The sequence below is a fragment of the Vanessa atalanta genome, chromosome 24 (genome assembly GCF_905147765.1).
Source record: "Vanessa atalanta chromosome 24, ilVanAtal1.2, whole genome shotgun sequence".
NCBI classification, from domain to species: Eukaryota; Metazoa; Arthropoda; class Insecta; order Lepidoptera; family Nymphalidae; genus Vanessa; species Vanessa atalanta.
Window position 1 is genome coordinate 5,422,713 of NC_061894.1, and position 14,211 is coordinate 5,436,923.

General features: G+C 31.2%; 2 protein-coding genes across 2 annotated transcripts; both read left to right on the forward strand.

Moving 5' to 3' along the window:
- The first annotated feature begins 800 nt into the window (after positions 1-800).
- LOC125073571 (death-associated protein 1) lies at positions 801-2,457 on the forward strand. Its single transcript, XM_047684437.1, has 2 exons — positions 801-977; positions 1,611-2,457. Exons 1-2 carry the CDS (start codon positions 926-928, stop codon positions 1,862-1,864), a joined length of 306 nt encoding a protein of 101 aa, XP_047540393.1. The 5' UTR covers positions 801-925; the 3' UTR covers positions 1,865-2,457.
- Positions 2,458-3,985: 1,528 nt separating this feature from the next.
- On the forward strand, positions 3,986-12,027 carry LOC125073568 (N-acetyltransferase eco). Its single transcript, XM_047684431.1, has 10 exons — positions 3,986-4,519; positions 6,003-7,064; positions 7,500-7,988; positions 8,343-8,483; positions 9,030-9,131; positions 9,562-9,677; positions 10,042-10,110; positions 10,352-10,516; positions 10,789-10,910; positions 11,314-12,027. Exons 1-10 carry the CDS (start codon positions 4,261-4,263, stop codon positions 11,516-11,518), a joined length of 2,730 nt encoding a protein of 909 aa, XP_047540387.1. The 5' UTR covers positions 3,986-4,260; the 3' UTR covers positions 11,519-12,027.
- Positions 12,028-14,211: the final 2,184 nt, after the last annotated feature.

The window sequence follows — 14,211 nt, forward strand, 5'->3', positions numbered from 1 at the left end:
TGTTCGTTTGTAAGCGAATGATAAAATTAAAAAAAAAGTTACATTATTCCTGAGTGCTATATATGCTATAAATTATATCGTTATAACATGACCAGGCTTGAGTAGTTTAGCTCGCCTATCCCACCCGGTGACGCTGTAGAGGCCATTAGGGCCAACAGCACTTATCATTTCGAAAAAAAAAAAGTTATAACATATATATTTTTTCATTAATGAATAGCACCCGTGCGAAACGAAATATAACTCAAACTACTGGTACAAATAAACTATAGAAGGTGTTTTTTATTTTCAAAAAATGTTTAGTATTAACATTAGGTTATTTATTTTAACGAGAATGATTATCAATTAACAAATCATAAATTGAAGGTACTAAGCTTAGTTAATATATATATTTTTAATGACAATGGTAAATTGCAACAAAGAATTGCAACATACTACATTTAATCCGCATATGTATTTTTAATATAGTTATGTGCCCGTGTTGAAACTAATAGTATAAAATAATAATATGAAAGTTCCACATCATTTGATTTAGCAATTTGGGCCGGAAAAAAATGAGTCTTCACGCCATAATACCTACTCATTGTACCTATAAAAGATTCTATAATTATATATCTTTATTGACTGTTAACCTTAACAACATGATTTTGCTAATAACACATGATAGTTAGTGAAACAACGAAAATATTATAACAAAATAATGACAAAAACACAAAACATTCTTAGTAAAGCTATCCGACCGTGTTATTTTTTTTTTCAACTTCGCTTTGTATCATGCAAGACGCGAGTTTTTTTATAATCTACATTTACTTTGCCTGTGTCACTGTCGCGTACTTACACGTTGTCATTTTATGATTATTTTTACGCAAATCTTATCGGAATTTATATCTTCCCAAATTTTATTTTATACTTTTATAACTTGTCAATCATGTCGTCCCCTGATGAGAGTTCTCAACTAAAAGCAGGCCATCCCCCTGCAGGTGAGCTTTCCTTTTCTTTTTGTTTTGTTTACTATACAGTAACTTAATAATATAATAATTATAATTAATTATAATTATAGATTATTAATATCTGAAATTGGTGTAATTCTATACTTACAATCTAACTAAATAAATATTAATGTATTTCAATACATAATAAAGTCTCAAAATATTTACAATATTGTACAAAATTATATACTAGTCGGATCAACCTTGAAACTAATCACCGCTTCTTATTTACGTTTCTATAATTTTGATGTATGTTATTAAACAAAGAACTCGTCAAGGTCAAAATGCTCGTATTACTTTTTTGTACAGATTGAATTGCACCATCAATAACAATATCCAATAGTGTGTTATAAAATATTAAAATACAAGTTTAAATAAAACATAGATGCGAATATGACGTAGGTAATAAAAATTTACAAGTCATCAAAATTAAAATGTATAGTAATTAAATGACTCAACTCGATACATCATTTATGTATAACTCAACATATTAAGATCTTTTTGAGTACCTGATTTATCAACCTGTATAAACTTTTTATAAGATTTACCAATTAACAGTTTGTGTTCTCAATTCAAAAATATGTTGCAATTACATCTGTACAAACACACATCAATATCCCACAGTCAAAGCTGGTGGTATGAGAATTACCCAGCACAAGATTCCACACACAAAAGATGGCAAGGAATTACCAAATGAAGACTTAACCGGACTCTCAGGACCGTCTCCTGTTCCGACCAATCCAATTTCAATTGCTGGCGCTCCGAACAGAGGTAACGCTGATTTCACGCCTCAGGCAGCAAAGGTTGCTCATAGCCCTAAGCCTCCAGCGATTATCAATATTAAGCCCAACCCAAATATCCAACAACCCAGGAAGTAGACTGATATAGACGGTTGTGAAAGGCATATCAACAACATTAGCTTATGTTGGGTGTTTCATACATGATTATTTATTAAAATGAACTGCATTGTCAATATTAAGAATAAAATATTTTTTGAAGAATTCAGATGACATTAAATGATAATTTATTTAACAATAAAAAATATTAAACATTTTTATTCAAACCAATGTTCATAATTAATTAATTAATGTAACTGTAATAAAAAGTAGTGAGATTCAATGTTTAAAAAAGTACTGCCATTTTAAAATTAATCAACAAGCTAAATAAGCATTTACACTTGTGTAAATAATACATTTTAAAACACCTAGCCTAAAGTTTGTTTTAAGCCTAGTGATTAGTTTGGTATATAAAGAAAATTCTTTATTTAAAAAAAAAAAAACATGAAATATATTTATAACTAGAAAGTCAATAATTTTTTATTGTAAATTGTAAAATAAAGGTTATCTTAGTATAACAATCTAATAATGGGCCTGACCTTAAAAAATGAAAAATGATATTAAATTTTACTGGCCTTTCTTGATTTATTTATATACCTTGTTCCTTTACAATGTATTATTGTGTTTGTTACGAAAATAAAAATAATATCTATGACTTATATAAATATATATACAAAATACTTCCTATTTCATTTTAAAACAATATTGTTACAGAGTAAAAAGTTATTATTAATAAGAAAATGTTATAAACAGCAAGACTTAGTAATAAGTTCAAAGTAAAAAAATACTTATAAGAAGTAAAAAACATAATCTGCTCTATGCTATATTTAGTCAAATTCTGTTATCTTTCAAAATGACATTCCTCAGGCATTTTATTTAAAGAAAATGTACTTACTTTTTTGCTTTTTAATTAAAAAAATTATATATAAATTAAAAAAAAATACTATTTTATTAGGATTAAAAAATTGGGTGCTAACGTGTTTTCATTGGTTGCATTATTTTAACATTCCTAAATATTTTCTAGATTTCCTGAAATATTTTTGTTACATGTTTCTTTTATAATTTCTAAACAATAAATGGTCAAAATGTTTTATCACTTAGAATCATGTTGACCATTTTTATAATTATTATTCTTTTATTTTTTCCTAAGTTTTAAATAAAAAAATTCAAAATATTTATTTGTTCTCTTTATTTTATTTCCTTTACACATATATATCTAAGTTCTTTTATTTAATTTGAGTGGTAACGTGGCTGGAACGACAATTACTCGGGTCCAAGCAGTGTTCTGGCGATCTCCCCTTCCTCCCCAAAAATATAACTAAGAGAACTTCTCAGGTGCCTCAACGATGGTCCATGACATAACTTTTAACTTATCGAAACACCCTCAACGCTTGGCGCCGGATTTTTTGCACTTGGCCCCTGTAAACCGAGATCAAACCAGTAACTAGAATACTTGATTCTTAATTGAAGAATTTGTGTTCATACCTAGGCCAAAAACCCCTGAGTTTTAATGCTTATTTATAATTCACCTTGTGCTCGGTGGTAAAGAAAGATATTGGAAAACCTGCATGGGTGCAAGTTGCGGTGGAATAAGCTCTAATGTTACCCAGAGACGAAAGATCTCTAGTCAGCTGTGCTACGTTTAAGGCAAACGTTTACTTTATGTTTAGATACTTATACAATTTACAACACATTTGTGTCAGAATAATAGTATATAATAAATACTTTGACTAATAATGAACACAGTTACTAATTTCGACTGGTGCTGTTATTGAATTGACTTTAGTATTAAATTTATGTATGTTTATTAATAGCTGCCAAAGTTAATATTTTACTGTTAAAATCTGCACACTAAATTTCCCAATTCGTTTAATTTTTTATAAATTTACATAGTTTTTCTTTGTTTTCAAGAAAAAGAAAAAGTATTATTTATACTGTAATGTTATTAAATTGAGGTATAATATAATTTATTACTAGTCTATCATAGCTTTCTTTGCTTTTATTAAAGAATTAATATTTAAATTTTTATTTAATATTTTAAGATACGCTTTAATAAAAGCTAGTTAGTAATTAAAAAATATATTTGAAATTTTTTTTATTATTTTACATTTTTTTATACATTTTTAAAACTAGCAACACACAGATGACAGATGTTTACGCGCCAAACAATATGGACAATGGTTGCTGGCAAACGCTAGAAAAAATATATCTTTCAACGTTTTGCTGAGAGTGATATAAAAGTTACATGTTTTTCAACGTTATCACGTTCAAATACATAGTTTTTACAAGCTTACTATAAAATGCCCCTCCATCATTTAAAAATTGGTTCAAATTTGTAATATGCAGGCGCCTGGCAGGTGCTACAAAGTTTGGCTCATGTGCTTCGATGTTTGTTACTGAAATACAACTGCATTTATTATTAATAAGTACTGTTAATAATGGCTGCAACAACACCACGACGTTCATTGCGGGTTCCGCATACCCATACTCCGAAAATATCTGAAAGAAAAAAGGGGCTGTTTTTGGCGGAAAACGAAGCTTCGATGGATTCACTGACGAAACATCGTCGCCTACCCGTAGTTGATAGTGAAAGCGACAGCGATGAATGTGACCTGGGCATCATCAGCACCCTCGATTCCAGCTCTGGCGAGGACTCTGATCATACTATACCTAAAACTCCAGAGAGGTCAATTTGGCGTACGTATAAATCATTAAATTAACTTCTGTTTATTTGTTTAGCTAAATAATAACATGTTTGATATGCTTTTGGTATTTATTTGTTGTAAGGTCACTAATAAGAAAGGTTAAGTTTCGTATTTCTAACATACATAAAATTATAATTGTATTCTTATGAACATAACATTTATTGTTGTTTTTTTACAAGCAATACACTGTATTAGTTACATATTACATCAAGAGGCATTTGTGTTTTGAATTCAATTATAACATTTATTCTATGATTAAAGATTCTTATTATGTTTATCATGCAATTATTAATATTAACATTAATACAATCATTTAAAATCACTTGTTATCTTTAAATTATATGTATTTTTACATAGTTGTGAAATATGCACTATTTTTATCTGATATGATTTTATGTGATATCTCAACTTAGATAATATGAACATCAAAGGTAACCTAAATATTATTAGTTACTGAGTTAATTTGTTTTTATAAAACTGAATCACATTTATTTGAGCTTCATTTCAACTTAAATTTAGCACTTCTGAAGTAATATACAAAGCTATACAAAGTATTGCATAGGAATTGTTCCTAAAAAATTGAGTTTTCCTCTTTGTCACATATATTTTTGAGATTGAAAACTAGTAAGGAAATAATATTGTAAAGAAAAGTTGCAATTAAGGGCTATTATTATTATAATAACCTTTCTAACTTTTTTTATATTAAAATTCTTCTAATTTGTCTATTGCAATTCTGCTTAAAGTGGTTTGAGTTTATACTAAAAAACATTATTTCGTAAAATAAAGAACAAATGAAATCAAGGCAGATAATAGTAATTTTATTGTAATTGATTAATCTCTAATTAAGTATCTATAGAAACAAAAAACCTTAATTTAACTTATAACAATATATTAGCTAATTGACCTGAATTCATTGCCGTACCCATTTAAAATATCTACATAAAGCATGCAAGTAATATAAAATCTTTAGTTGATATAAAAGTACTTTATATCAACTAAAGGTTAATAATAATATAGACAACACAAACATTTAAATATGTATTGGATACAAAATGCATGTCAACATATCATAGTACATGGAATGGGGATACCATTATTTCTAAATAGTCTAGAAATTTTGTAAAACAAATCTGTATCTGACTGCTTTCAACATTATTAAACAAGTTATACTTGCAAGTCTGACAAGGATTGTTAACATGATAAATTACAATATCCCAACTTAATCAAGTTTACTCATGAAAGGTGTTTCGATTAACTTGTGAGGTACATATGAGGACCTATTTAAGTAAATGTTTTAATTTAGATGTAGAAAACAAATCAAAACATACTTTAAGCAGATTCTTATTAGCATTTTTGATGAACAGATCCACAGGTTGCATTGCATGAGTAAAATATACATAACTGTTAATCTATTATTTATTCATTCTGTTGTCTGCATTTTCGGTAATGTTATATGCATATATTTTTGGATACAGATGAAACAAGCCACTCAAAGAAGTTGAGAGAGACACAAGATTTGAAAAATTTCATGAAATCTCCTTTCACACTTAAGAAATATCAGACTCGATACTCATGTCCAGAGACAAGATACTCCCTGTCGACTCCCGCCACACCACACTTACAGAACCACCCTGGCACACCATCTTCTACACACTCATGTGCAAGTGTTCATACTACATCTTCAACGTCCAGCAAAGCTCGTAAGAGTCTAGCTAGTCTCATAGCCGATACAGAAAGCTGCAGTAGCTCATTGAAAGATCTGAACTTTGACACAGATTCTGGAACAGATTCCAAAGAAAATACTCCTACTAAATCCCTGCGACGATCATCACGAAAACAAAAAGTGACTCCGAAACTTCAGAGTTTTAAGGGTATACTAGTGGAGCAGAAGAAAAATATATCACCAATGAAGAATGCCGTGGTCTGTCTAACGAAAATAGATATGAGTAGCTACATATCGCCGACCCAGATGCTGAAAACTCCGCATAATATGTCGGAAAACAAATCACCGCCTAAACTAAGTCATAACCGGCGATCAGTTGTAGAAATTGTCGAAAGTCCTGAATCTACCTGTGATAGTGAGAAGAGCCACAAGAGACTTCACTATGAAGGCATGACAGATTGCGGACCCATTTCAAAACATCCCAGATTAGATACTAGTACAGCTCCCAAGGCACGTCTTTCGTTGTTCAACAGCGACAGACTCAAAGATATTCTGTCAACTAAATCATTTTACGGTAAAACAAACCCAGATTTGAATCCTAGTATATCAACTAAAATTTCTAAAGCCATTGAGGTATCAAATACTCACCGACGTCGTCTCTTCGGTCACACTCAAACTCAAAAACGCAAAAAGAAAACTGGTCAGATCAATATGGGCGTTAAGCACAAGATACGTAAGCCGAAAATGAACAAATCTAAGATTATGACCACGAAAGGATGTAACAATTCCGCCCCCAGTGCATTGAATTGCAGCATCGTTTCCAATAAGTCCGAGAATAATGATGCCTCGATTTTAAGCCAATCTTCAATAGATGGTAAGTTTCTAATAGATATTATTTTAATCTCATACTTATATTACTGATTTTTAAATCACTTGAGTAGTTAGCTATAGGTTCACAGATTGCATGTACTGGGTTCAAGCCCCAGAACCGGCCACTAAAAAAGCTATTGGGGTTTATCTGACAATGAATTCTCAGTAAAACTAAAATAACCTGAGTCTGGAATTTGCTGCATTGTTTGCCGTGGCATGGGGTGTAAATAATACCCCATGTCACTGTCAATGCAGTTGGATTTGTCGTCCAATCGGCTTATGGAATAAATAATGCACCTGTTTTGCTTGCTTGCAACTGTTTACATAGTTGCGTACGAAAATATGTTCCGCGCAATTGGCTAGTCTCTCTCAAGAATGACTGTCGTAGCCGAAATCGTTCAGGAAGACATCGTCATCATCATCATTCTTGTGTTTTCAGATAAAACAGATCCATTCAACAAAGAAAAGCAAACAATTGATGCCCTTCTCAGTCAATGGACAGAAGAAGAGGTGCCTGAGTCTGAACTTATTTACACCAAGCCTCGGGAAGAACTACCCTGCTTCAATAGTACAATTATTGAAGCGACCAGCCAAATATTTCAACCGGTCACTGCAATACCTGTCACCACAGACATATATAAACCCCAGGAATCAGCTGTTATTGTGGAATTGGGTACTCAAAGTACCATCTTACCAATACCTGGTAGCACTGTTTCTCCAGCCATGTCAGACTCCTTACAAAATACGACCATATCGACAACATTGCAAAATGTATCTGAAATGGTCCAAAATAAAACGCAAGGCATGCAGGATGTAGTAATGATGGAACCTGAAGGCCATACTTCCAGTCATGGCGATATGCCAAAGACTGGTGAGTTCCTACCTGTGGAAGGAGGATATATATTTGTTGAAGGGGAAGTAGTACCTGGTAAGTACATCAAACTAATGATTTATAACCTAATTGCTAATATCTCTGTGCTATATAATATGTAGTATATATAGACTGTTTTTTATAGTACAACACTATTACACTTAACTTATATTTACTTTTACTTCGAAAGTACCGATAATAACTACGCCGACAGCCAAAACGGTATTTTTTGACCAAAGATCTAGTGATATCAATTCAAGTTCAAAGTAGTTTTTTATTTTTACTTCTGTTATTAAAATTGATTATACACCTTACAAAAAGCCATAAAAAAGGGAAATGCATAAATAACATTATTCACACATATTTAAATATTTTGTATCCTGGATAATATTGAATTCTGAACAATTCTAGGACAAAAAGAAATTCCAGACTTGGATGAAATTGAGCGTGAACTTAAAATGCTTGATGAGCAGATATTGAAAATGGCACAGTCAAATAATATCGACGCTGGTGCCGTTCTGGCCTCCACTGAAACCGAGCCTGCTGTTACTGGTAAGACAAAACTTATCCTTCACAATTGGACACTAACGGAAAACTTGAGGCATACCATGTTTCTTAAATACTAAGATAATTAAGATCAAATAAATCATAGATTAAAAGTAAGAAGGCTATAGAGAACTGTTCAGATTTTTTATGTGTACCAAATAATGATCATGCTGTAGATGTTATATTTCTTTTATACAAATGTGATGTATATAAAACTTTTAATATCATGGCTGTTATCATACCATTTTGTAATGTTATTGATAACTATAAACTATAAACACTATAAATAATGTTGAAGAGAGCCATATGTAGTGAGTATCCAGATGCATACTTAATACATTCAATAAATTTACCAAACATCTATACTAGTATTATAAATGCGAAAGTTACTCTGTCTGACAATTAGCGGTAGCTAATCCAATGTTCATGATATGCTAAAGGCTACTTTTTTGATCCTTCAAGGGGGTAAACTTATTGATGAGGGGTGATATGCAAGTTCTTGAAGACTTCACAGACTAGTTTTGTATAAATGAAGTAATGTTTTTGTTTCAGAAACACCAACGGTCAGTACTGAAGACAACAATAAGGCGGAAAAATTGTTCCCGATTTTCAGTAAACCTAATCCCGGCATTAATAGCTCTAGTAGTTCAAAAGGTGAGCATTTACATCAATAATCTTACACAATACATTCTTATATTTATTTGTTATATTAAATAAACACTCACATAAGTTTTTTTAATTGTATATGTATGTTTTTACTAACTTTTATAAAAAAAAAACTCGCAGTAAACTGTTTTAAAAAGGGAAAACGATAACAGTATTTTGTCACGAAGTATAAGATATTAGTTATAAGCATATAAAGTTCACCAGTAATTTTAAAAATATATCGAATTGTTTAATTAATATGTAAAAAAATATTCGGTTCATGTTATACAACATATTAGCGCTTTACAGGCGAATTGATCGTTTGGGGAATGTTTGTATCTAAAACGCTTAAAAAATAAATTCTGTATAAAATATTTATCAAAAACAAAGTCGGTTGGGGCAGCTCATGTTGGATAAAAACATAATTTTTATTTTTCAGTAACGGAAAAAAGCAAGCGATCCTTGTTCAAAACATCTAGTGATCAATATGTAATTGACGCTGGACAAAAGAAATTCGGAGCAACGCAATGCAATGAATGCGGTGTTATTTATCAGGTAATTTTATTAATCTCTTCATAGTGTATCTCTCATATATAACGAAGATACTTCCCGCCATCTATGCTTAGATCTTTTAAACTATTCAAGCAGTTTTAATGTAGCTTTTATCAATAAACTGAGTGATTAATGAGGAACGTTTATGTATATGTATAGCACATATTATATTAGAGAAAAGCCGTAAACATCACCTTTACTGGCCGGAAAAAACTAGAATTGTTCTTACCACAAATACTTTAATTTTACCAAAAGTTAGTAGTTTTGATTTCGGTATTAAATTAATAGTGCAATATATGTTTTTAAAATAATATATTATATATGTTCTTATCAATTAACTAATATATTATATTTCTTTTTCTATTAGATTGGTGATCCCCAGGACGAGCATGATCATTTAGTTCACCACAATGCCACTGACGTACTGAAGTTTAATGTAAGTGAATTTTTTTTTTTTTTTTAATTAATATCTTGTTGATTATTAAAGTAAAGAACACATTCAGCGTTTCTTTATTAAAGACATCGTGTTATTGTATGTTAATGCCAAACTTTATTTGTGTTTGTATGCCAGTGATTTAGTACTGTTGTAATTTTTAATTATTATTTTTTTTAACAATACTAAATTATATAACGACCAACAATTACTTAATTTAATTATATTCCCATGTGATTTTCAGGGTTTGAAAGAGGAATGCGTGGTGGACAGGACGGAGAACGATCGCATCATCCGCGTGCGAGGTGGCGAGGCGGGCTGGAAACGCGTGCAGGCGCTGCTTGCCCGGCTGGTGCACCCGTACCTGGGCTGCGCCGCCGACCTGCCGCACCCCGCGCACGTCTACACGGTGAGGGAACTTTTTCAATTATTTTATTGCTCATATCCGTAAATGCCACCGTTCCCTCGTTTCTAATCTTTTGTTTATATTTCTTCACCTTATGCTCATAGTGATTCGGATAACAGCCACTTGTATGTGTTAACTTGTAACATAAGCAAAGTTGGAATAATTTAAAAACCTGCTTAGAATAGCAGAAAACTAGACATTTATGGAATCAAACTTGTATTCAAATTATAATTATCTATGGAATTTAATGTATTTTTTTTTTCTTCATTTTATAGGCATATCTATGTATAGAGAAGAAACAAATAATCGGGTGTCTCATAATGGAACCCAAGACGAGAGCCTACAAATTAATACCCGGCGATCCCGACTGCTGCAGCGTAGAAGATTATCCAGTCAAGTGAGTTTCCACAAATTGTGTTTCTAATTGCATGTAGCAGTTTATCCTCATTATAAAAGAAATGATAGTTGTATTCCAATATCTTCACTTGCACCTGCTCAATTAGCTGCCTAGTTGATGTAATCAAAATCAAATTACTCTTTATACAAACAGGCTCGTAGAAGTACTTTTGAATCGTCATGATTATGATCGTCATATAGTATTTAAATGTATAGGTACATCTGGCTCGGAAAGTAGATTCTACCGAGAAATACCGGCAAGTAACTCAGTAGATACTTTCCACCATTCCAGTAACAGGATATTATGTTAGCAAAGTAGAATTAGTTTTTTATATATCCTGCTTACAAATCAACAAATAGTAAGTCCCCGCGTTTATTATATACAAATCGGCACGTGCGCACAGATGCGGCGTGTCGCGCGTGTGGACGGCGCGGTGGCGGCGCCGCGCGGGCGTGGCGCGCCGCCTGCTGCAGTGCGCGCGCGCCTCGCTGCTGCACGGCCTCGCGCTGCGCCCCGACGACCTCGCCTTCAGCGCGCCCACGCCGCCGGGCAAGGCGCTCGCCGCCGCCTACTGCGGCACCGACAACTTCTACGTCTACCTCGACTGAGGACCGCCGATCGCTTCTGAGGACCCTGCGGCGGGCCGGTCACATTTTCTGTACATTGTTGTGTCCGTGGCCGCGCTTACCTCGCCTCGTCGCATGTTCGGTTGACATCGTGTGTGATATTTATGAGTCGAGCGACTACTCTCGTTGTAGTTTCGATGCTCCAATTTATAACTAAGGTTTGAAAGCATCACTCGAGTTACACTTTTTGTTAGTTTTAGGGCTAGTCTGTAGGTATTGTATTGTTGTTTCGCGTCGATTCTGCAGCCTCGCTAGGTTATATTAATTACTTAAGATTCAATGTAAAAACGTCAAGCTTAAAGCTCTCAACTGTAAATTGTTTTATTATATTTAACCCAGAAATTACAAGAACTTGAGTTTTATAAGCAAAATATGAGGTGCGTATCTTTTCTCTTTCTTTTTTATTATTTGCATGAACATTTTAATAAATATAGGACCTTTAATATTTAGGACCTTCGAATATTAAGAAAATGCCTATTTTTATTTCAAAGAGTAATAGACAAAAAATTTGTAAAAAGACAGTATAATTTTTTAGAATTATTTTTTATGGTTGATTTTTATAATGTCATATTTAAACATTTTGTGTTTTTAAATTTTTGATAAAAGGTATTATTTGAAAATGCATTGTGAATTAAGGAAAAAATGTTAAGACATTTCATAATTGAACATATATTTAGTAAAGAGCTCCATTTTAATTTATCTTTCATCAATTTTTCTTCACTTAAGTTCGACTTGAGAATTGAAAACCTGCTAAGTATTTACTTTTCACAATATTCTTTTAAATTTTGTAACATATTTGCCATTTTGATATGTCTAAGTCAAGTAATTTTAAAATTTATTTTAATTCTGTACACATTATTTTAATACTATTTTATACATAATTTATATATAGTTTTATCCAAAATAACATTGATGTGACTACTCCACGACATTTTTAATTTTTTACTGTATTAATGAAAATACATTTTACACATATTGATTTGCGTCATTGTTAAATTGGATAAAAAAATATTCCAACAAGTGGGACCAATGTTGTTGGTTAAACAAATTAAACCTGTAAGAAATTACTAAGACTTAAGCGTTTTAGTCTAACTAGTGATAAATTTAGGAAATATTTTTAGTTTAAAAAACAATGTGCCAATATATTAAAACTAAATTGTCTCAAAAGAGGGTGTGTGTCACCCTAAAGAGGGTGTTTAATGATAATAATTAATTTTCATTGTGATGGAATTTCATATAGAACAGGCATTTTTAACATAAAAATTGTGTTAAATAATATTTGTACAAGAAAATTGTAACTAGTACATTCCAAGTGAACCCGAAATTATTGAATATTCTCATCTTAACAAGATCTTATTTTTGCCTAGTGTTAAGAATAATGCTTTAAATAAACAATTTAGTGCTCTCTAAGTCTAAATGATAGTCGATCGATTTACAAATACTACCTGATATTAGATTATAAAGTTACAATAAAAAAGTAAAAAAAAAAACTTTTCAACACTTTTAGGATTAATAATTCGGAAATTAAGTTATTTGTGTTACTATTGTTGAGTAATATTTTCATACGCTTATATTTTTCTACAAATATACATTCGCTCTGTAGAATTGTTACTTGTAAAATAAACTTCAAATCTGCCATTTATATTTAATACTTATTTATACAATAGAGTCCAGCTGGTCGGAACTATATTGGAACACGAAATGCTCGAATTGAAAACAAATTTTGCTACAAATGCGAATTAATAATGTTTTCTATAAACTGATTCGGATTAATTTTAATTACAATACATACAATACACATTACATAGATCAAGTTTTCGATCTACAAATTGAGATAGGGTTAACAAAACAAGTTTGTAATTAGCTTTTTTTATATTGATATAAATTATTCGGTTTCTTGTATTAGCTGGACTCTAATGTATATTATCTTACTATTACATACGACAATGAGATTATGCTTATAGATGATAAGCTTCGTTTCTAAAAACGATGTCTTTACAATTCTTAATACATTTCATCACTAATGGAAGATGATACTTGCTTCCAACTGTGTAGGACATGTTATCCAGTTCATAAAATGATATCACATTCAATACATTTAAATTGTTTTAATAAGTCGAGTTAGTCCTTAAGTTTTAATTAGAATAATATCAACGGCCACTAAGTCTTAAAAAACAAGCACTCATTTTTATATCGTAAGTTTTTTTTTTTAAATAAGAGGTTTTGTTTTTGATAAAGTTAAGTGCAAAATGCATATTTTATGTTAGCGTCTGTTTTCAACTTCTGCCATTAATTTAGATTATAATGACCCATTTAAAAAAAATTAAGGCCCTATTGCTAAAAAGCAAAAAAATTTTTACTTGATATACATACAATGATAAAGATTCTGTTTTTTTATTACCTTTTGTTTTTAACTTATTGAGTTGTTCGATGAAAACACAAGTTCAATCTAGTTTCTCTGTATGTATAGTTTGAGGCGAGTCCAAAGATGTCGTACCTATACATTGCCATAGACTTGTAAATAATATTTATTTTGTAATCGTTGTATTTTTTTAATTACAAACGAGTATTTCTGTGAACAGTCATGTTTCGTACAGATTATTCTGACATGTTGATATTTTTAATTTTGGATGTAATTTTTTTTAAGACGATGCACTTGTCATTTGGTTTTTAAA